This window comes from Montipora foliosa, chromosome 6 (assembly GCF_036669935.1).
Source record: "Montipora foliosa isolate CH-2021 chromosome 6, ASM3666993v2, whole genome shotgun sequence".
Taxonomy (NCBI): domain Eukaryota; kingdom Metazoa; phylum Cnidaria; class Anthozoa; order Scleractinia; family Acroporidae; genus Montipora; species Montipora foliosa.
The window spans coordinates 4,236,846-4,244,339 of NC_090874.1; the positions used below are offsets into that span (position 1 = coordinate 4,236,846).

At 37.7% G+C, this 7,494-nt stretch overlaps 1 protein-coding gene across 1 annotated transcript; it reads left to right on the plus strand.

The window, feature by feature from the left end:
• The first annotated feature begins 3,316 nt into the window (after positions 1 to 3,316).
• On the plus strand, positions 3,317 to 6,285 carry LOC138006381 (mediator of RNA polymerase II transcription subunit 28-like). Its single transcript, XM_068852674.1, has 4 exons — positions 3,317 to 3,402; positions 3,497 to 3,569; positions 3,705 to 3,817; positions 5,892 to 6,285. The coding sequence occupies exons 1-4, from the start codon at positions 3,352 to 3,354 to the stop codon at positions 6,063 to 6,065; spliced, it is 411 nt and encodes a 136-aa protein (XP_068708775.1). The 5' UTR covers positions 3,317 to 3,351; the 3' UTR covers positions 6,066 to 6,285.
• Positions 6,286 to 7,494: the final 1,209 nt, after the last annotated feature.

Here is a 7,494-nt window from a genome sequence, read left to right on the forward strand (position 1 = left end):
AGAATACTGATTTAAACAGATCACATCAGCAATAAATCATCAGAAAATTAAAAAAATTTCCTTATTTAAGTTACACTTACCAAGATAAAACTGATTCACTTTCTAACTGGAGAGTGACAGTTGTTTAATTGTCCTGATGGTTATGGGCAGGCCATTCCATGAGTCCACAATGCCACTAAAAAATGAGAATAGAGAAACATCAGTTCTGAAACATCCCTTAGCAAGTATGGCTTCTGCGTTTCTCTGAATGTCAAAATCAATGTGCCCTATGAGACATTTAAAAAAGAAGCATAAATCTTAAACCTCCCTTCTAAACACAAGAGGCAGAAGACCAAATTTATCTAAATGTTCTGGATAAGTGAGATTGCATTTCAAAATAAGTTTGGTGGCACATCTTTGAACACACTCAAGGGCCATAATTTTTTCTGTTGTACAGGGAGACCAAACTTGAGATTCATACTGCAACTGTGGTCTTACCAATGATTTATATAGAATCAACAAAGGTTTTTTGGTCACAAAAAAAGAAAAGCTTCTGTTAAAGACAAACAATAGGGAAGTTATGTGTATCTGTTTACAAGCATTGTTATGTTATTCAAATGTGCCAACCACAAGAACAAAAGACCCTTTGTTTCGACTGCCAATGAGCCTCTGGTTGGTGCATTAATGGCAACAGGTGACGTCAACGATATATCTTGGCTATAAATTTAGATCTCACTTTTAAAGCCTGTTAAATCTTGTGATTTTCATCACTGCCACTATGGACAATTTTTGTTGTGGTTAAGTTGCTTCAGGTTTCAAGCAAGTTCAAAACCCTTGCAATATCATTGCAACGAAAGGCAATAAAATGTGAAATTACACCTGGCTTACACATCTAATGTGCAATTTTTGGTGCTTTTCTGGGATAAAACGTGCGTTGAGATGCTTAAACAAAAATTGCATGTTTAATAGAAAGTCCATGAAACAGCTAATTGCTCTGTAACTAGGTGGCTTAATGAAAGAAAGATAAGGACAGACCTTCCCTTAATTACATGTAATACATCTGTACATCATCTGAATTATGAACTTGTATCATAAGGAGGTCCCCTTATTTTGAAAGCACACAGCTGGATAAAAGAATATTATTGGTGTAATTCATTATATGGCATTTAGGTTGAGTGTGTTTATTTTTCCCATTACTATGTACCTCTGCTAAGGCTTCTACCGTGACATGTTTGTGATGAGGCAAGCAGTTCAGAAAGAACAAATTACCTCAAGTTTGAAGACAGCTTTATTGAACATCATTCCGACCTCAAGAATGATTTATAAAGGAATTTGAAAAAAGTCGTAATAGCCCCAGGTTGGTGGAATTCACAAAAGCATCTGTTGATATTGGAATATTTACTTTCTCGCAACAAAATTTGAATCAAGAAAAATCAAAATTAACTTTGCTGCTAAAATCAATTCAAAGTCAATCACTGTTGAAAAGGACACAGGTAAAGAGTGTTCATACATGTATATGAAATGGTCTTATTTGGTTTTTCGCACATCAAGTTGTTTATAAAACCATCTAAGTCCTCCAGACTATCTTTCACTGCTGTCTGTTTCTGTGTCTTTCTCAAGATCTGCAGGATAGTAAAGTTAGCTAGCTGAGTGGCAGTCACCTTCCTTTTCCATTTTTAAGCTCTGTATTCTTGAGGTCGTTCTTTGTGAAAAATGTAAGTGTTTAAATCTACCTTTTTGCAATTTTAGTCACAAATTTGGAATCAACTTTGAGTTTGCTGGCTTTTATGCAAACCAAAAAAACTTGTCTTGTGACCTTTACCACTTCATGACCATTTCCATGGAAATGGTCCATGTGGCAAAATCGCACCAAGAAAGAACCAATCAGAACATTATCATTTATCTCAAGACTACCTTGTCATATGGAAAGTAATAGTAATATAGACTTTCATACCAGCAACGCAAAAATTAAAACAAATTTGGTAAAATTGGATGTTTTCTCTATGTTGCAGATTGTGATTGCAGTCTATGGTGGCTGCATTGGTGGTTATTTTCTTATGAAGATGAGGAAACCCAAGGAGAAGGCCCAAGAAGCTGCTGGAAATGCTAAATAACCAGACTAATGTTTTTGATCAAAGTGTACCACACTTATGGACTCAAGGATGCCTTGACATAAAAAATTCGTTTCTGCTTATTTTAATAAACTGGATGGACTTTTCAATTCTTTATAATAATACGATGATATTGTATATGTGTGAGTTGTTCATCCTGGTGTTTACTAGTGAAGGAAGCATTAGCGCAAGCAGAAGCGAAAGCACAAGGGCGCTTATTTCACTGTGAAAACAGGGTTGATGCAAGCACAAGCGCAAGGATCAAAATGTTTTCTTCTGCTTGCGTTCGCATGCATTGTGTAAAAACAAAAGATAGCGCAAGCACAAGGAAATTTGCTATGTCTGCCCAATTAAAGCACACGTTCCAGATTCCCCTTGTCTGAACATTGAACAAAATGGCAAATGCCATGGTTGGTTTTCATGCTTGTGTTGATGTTCGTTTACACTAGCATACGCTGCTTATGCCTTACCCTGCAAGCAGGTCTCTTTCGATCTTCCTACTTTCCTCTTCCCGACTTATCTAGGAAGATTGAAAGAGACTCTGCTTGCAGGGTACTTATGCCTGTGATAATTGCTTGCATCGCTAGTGAAATTAACCAGGATTTAACATTTGTCACAGTGAACTCAGATACTCTTCTAAATCCATTGAGACCCTCATAAAATAATAAGTATAAATGTTTTTATTGTCCTTGGCCTTCACACCGGGGCTGGATAATCTCCGAGCCAGCAAGTCATGTGAGCCATGCAAGTCTCGCATTTAAGTCTGAGTACCCATTTCAAAAAGCACAGATAAAAAGTGTTTAATAAGTGATTCGCATGGTTCACAGGTTGACTCACATGGCTAGCCATGTTGGCTCGCATGACCAACAGCCATGAATCGCATGGCTCGCCATCTCACACATCGTCCTCACTCCTTCACTCCATGGAAATTGTAAGGCTTGGAGCATAACCAGGCTACAGCAACATTTTTGGCAACCTTGTTCCCAGTGTTGCTTTTTTGGTTGCCATTGTTTTTGCAAACTGTGAAACTCCAACCAGATGTCAAACATGTCCTCAAATTTACCACAGTGGGTCATAAAGGCCACTCCCACATGCTGTCATTTGATGATTGAGAAAATGAATTTTGCAAGGGATCGAGGTAAAAGTGTTTTCGGCGAAAGCAAAGAGAATAGTTCCAGTGTGGTCTGACCTCTCACATGAGAATTATGCAAATTAAACCTCCAGGCCAGGAAGACTGGTAACTAGTTGAAATTTTTTAAAGATGGCGGCCCACAAAGAAGATTTGGTCAGTGCGTTCGAATCTTCTTTGCAAGTACGTTTCCATCGCATAAGCATGTAGTTTTCTAGTAAGGGTCAAAATTTCGTCGAAATACGTGAACAATCTTTAAAGCTTTTCTTTTCCTTAGGCTTGTGTCTCCCTTTCTCTTGTCGCGGACAATGTAGAGAAAGATCGCGAGTTCGATGATGGGAATAAACATGGTGAGCTTGCGATGTTTAAACACCATGTGTAGTTTTTCCCGCCTTTTGCTTTTTTTTCTGGTCTGGTATTGATTATGTGGTTATTTTAATCTTACCGAACAATTGTTTGAATAGTCCTTGTTTGAATTCCTCTAGGAGTGGAAGCTTGCATCAAAAGATTTCTGGAGTCTGCGAAATTATTGGAAGCTGATTTCCTAAGGAAACAAATGTACAGTCGAGTAAACCATCCTCAGGAAGTCACCAAGGAGGTGAAACATGCGTAGCTAAAACAAAGAATGACCTAAAATGATCTAAAATGACCTACAATAGGGGTTTCAATAACTTCTGAAATAGCTGTCGAAAAGTGACCTGAGATGAGCTGCAATGTTCAGTTTCAGTTTTTATTTTTTTGCACTATTTACAAATGTTTATACTGCCAGGGAGTAAACTACAATACAAGAGTAAAGAGATAAAACAGCAAAGTAAATTACACAAGTGATGAGTTAAGCAAAATGTGCACAGTGACCCAAAGTAGCTAAAGCTTTCGAGGTGGTCACTGCGACGGGCAATTAATCGACATGAACATGCATATATTTTTACAAAAAAACAAGGGGAAAAAATGCCCTCTTCCCATGAGAGACATATATAGAGACAATTTACTTTATTGGGAAAGGGCTTGATTTTACTGTTGAAAGGATTTGTGATCAGGTTCCCTAACATTGGTAAACAGTGGGATTAGCATTTCACGTTAAGCCTTCTTGTCCCCCGTCGCAGAGGCGACCAAAAAAGTTGTTCGCCTAGCAACGCAGCTCTCATTTGCATAGAGCTGACAACGCAAAATAATTTGAGTTTGCCAAGCAATGCAGTTTTGATTTGAGTGGTGTTGATGGCGCAAAAAAATTGGTGTGCCCGACAACGCAGTTGTGATTGGTGCCGAGCTGACAGCTCAAATTTTTTTTAATTTGCACAGCAACCGGTCTTGATTGACATAAAGTTGCACAAAAATCTTGAGTTTGCTTGGCAACGTAGGTTTGATTGGTGCAGAGTTGACAACTTAAACATTGTGAATTTACCCACCAATGAACGCTTTTTTAGTTAATTTTTGGTGATAAGAGACATCTATATTTATTTTAGATTCTGTTGTAGCTCATTTTAAGTCATTTTAGACACCATCGTAGCTCATTTAGGTGATATTAGATACCGTTGTAACTCATTTCAGGTCATTTGAGGTCATTTTACATCATTTTAGGTGATTCCTTGTTTTAGTAACTACAGTGGAACCTGAGATTTAAAAATAGCACATGACTCCTAAACAGAGCGAAAATCAGAAGTAATGGACCAATGCCTTGGCAAATTCAGTACCTTCAGAAAATTAGTTTGTCCAAGAGCCCTTCGCACACTGGTCTTTGACACTCATTCATGGGTTCTTTGTCTATTATCTAATGTGTCACTATATGTCTATTGGCATTAAACAATAATGAAGAGACCAATGAAGCAAATGTATATGTTTGAAGTCCAGGCTATAGACAAAGAAAAAATTGATCCTAGCAATTACATACTAGCTTCATCAAGTCCTTTCACGGGAACACATTCACGAGCCCAACAAATTGACTAGCTCCAGACTGTGTGGCTTCATAGCTCAGTTGGTAGAGCAATGCACTGGCGCCGCAGAGGTAATGGTATCAGATCCCGTTGGAGCCACCAGAATTATTCAGATATCTATGAGAGACAATTGCTTATTATAAATTATCTGGATAAGGGCAAGGATTAATTCTCTCTTTCAAAAGAGGCAAATGTAGGAATTATTTTTCCTTCTATTTTCATTGGCTGCCCTATTTTCTTGCAAGCAATGATTGAGAAGTTTTTCCACAACCCTGGGTTCATCTTTTTTTCAGGATTTCACTTTGATTTGACAAAACAATAAAATAATAATTTTAATTGGAATGCCAAAGAATGTCAATTCCTATGTTTTTGAAGATGAATATTGAGTATTCTTACACAAAGTCACAGCTGCTATGCTGGAGGAGTAAAATATAGGCTTGGCAGCCATGTTGGAGAAATAAAAGATTCTTTTGGGAGATGAATGCTATTTTGTGAGTAACGTAGCAGCTCTTGTGATGGATAATTCAATTGCCTTGATACCCAAGCAAAAAACAAAAGACTAAACAATCGAAATAATGACTAAAAAACAATAGAAGCTGCTTATAAAATCAAACAATAGCGGGTTAAGAGAGCTGCTACATTACTGTATTTTGTAAGTTTATTTTTGTAAACTGATACAACAACTGGCTTTGTTGGGGAAATCACACTATTCTAAAATGTTTTTCTTTTTACCTTTAACAGGAAGTGGAAAAGCTGCGAGCTGAACTTACACAAAAAGAAGAGTTACTTGCAAAAACAAGAGAGAGGGTGGCAATCTGGATTGAAGCACTTAGAGATCTTGAAACAAAACAATTAAGAGTTCGCTTAGCAGATATGATACCACAAAGATCTGTGTCAGTGGATTCTACATCATAGATTATGCCAAAAACATTTGTAAAGGTGAAATGGATGTGTGTGAATATGTATAGTATTGTGTTGTTGTTAGTGCTGAGTACTATGATACTGTAGGCAACAGTATGTGTTAAATAATTATTGTCTATTTGTAATGTTATTATTATTTTGAAATTCATATTTGTGGAAGTGGAAATAAATATTTGTTATTTTGAATAAAAAATTTACAGATGATGTCATTACATCACAAGAGTCTGTAATGGACATAAACGCAAAAAAGAATTGAGCAGCTTTTATCTTTGTCGTGTCACCTAACTTCGAGGTTGTGTTGGTCCAGAGGGCATATGTTTTATTGCATAGAGAATCTAAGGTGTTTTTAAGGAAAGGACAGGAGCAGATAGGGTTTCCTTGGCTCACAGAACTTTGTAAAGCCACCAAATTGTTATGTCAAAGTCCCTTTAGGTTGGTGAGGGGCTTTGATGTGGTGATGAACTTGATATTGTTGAGAAATCTTTATTTGTTTGTTTGTTTTATATTTGCTTGTATTAGCATTTTGGATGATCTCATATTGAGTGGAAATGTGCCCGATTTGGAACGCTCCGTTTGTCACGTCAATACTTGTCATCTCATCAAAACATCGGAAACATAAAAAACGCTGTATTTAAACATGCTACTTGTTCAAGTCATTCGTAGATTGTTCCCGTGAACGCTCAATATTCAAGCCATTCGTAAACTGTTCCTGTGTACGCTTCGCAACGTTCAAAAGATAATATGTGAGTGGAAGCAAAACTATACTTATTAAGTGCATCTCTGGAACACTGACGCCCAGACATGTCGTTTGTTTGTGCAGGATTGTTTTCCTTTTGAGCTGTTTTATCTTTAAGAGCGGTTTCATAGAACCAAACGGAAATTAAGTACCAGTCTGGCAGATCAGAGCAAACAAAAAAATTAAATGAACCATTTTAATTCTGCCTGTATAAAGCGCGGGAAACACGAGTATGTCACAGTCGTCGCATTTACCTTTGATTGGTTGAGAACACAGCTCTTGATAATTATGCCAGTCACCAAGGAGGAGTGGCTCAGATGGCTAGTGCGCGGCTTTCGGAGCGAGAGGTCCCCGGTTCGATCCTTGGTGATTTCAACGTCTGTTTGGACGTTCCTCTGATCCGTGTAGCTATAGCTTTCAATACCCTTAAAATGGAGCACTGACAGAGGGAGGGGGTAAAGGGCGACCGTCGGCTTCCATTGATACCAGCCTCATAGCTGAAGGAACTACCGACGTTAAATAAAGTGACTTTACCTTCTTTTACCTTTACCAAGTATTGATGCCAAATTAAGGCAATCCCATAAATATCTGCGATCAGTGATTGAAAACCGCTCTGTGCAATGCAAATTTTGTTCGTTGTTCAATTTCTCAGTTTTCTATTTCCGTTTGTCAACAGCCTTGTTGACC

Coding starts and splice junctions, on each gene's coding strand:
- LOC138006381 (XM_068852674.1), top strand. CDS start 3,352: ATGGCGGCCCACAAAGAAGATTTGGTCAGTGCGTTCGAATCTTCTTTG. Junction 3,403..3,496: donor CGTTCGAATCTTCTTTGCAA/GTACGTTTCCAT, acceptor TCTTTTCCTTAG/GCTTGTGTCTCCCTTTCTCT. Junction 3,818..5,891: donor CTCAGGAAGTCACCAAGGAG/GTGAAACATGCG, acceptor TACCTTTAACAG/GAAGTGGAAAAGCTGCGAGC.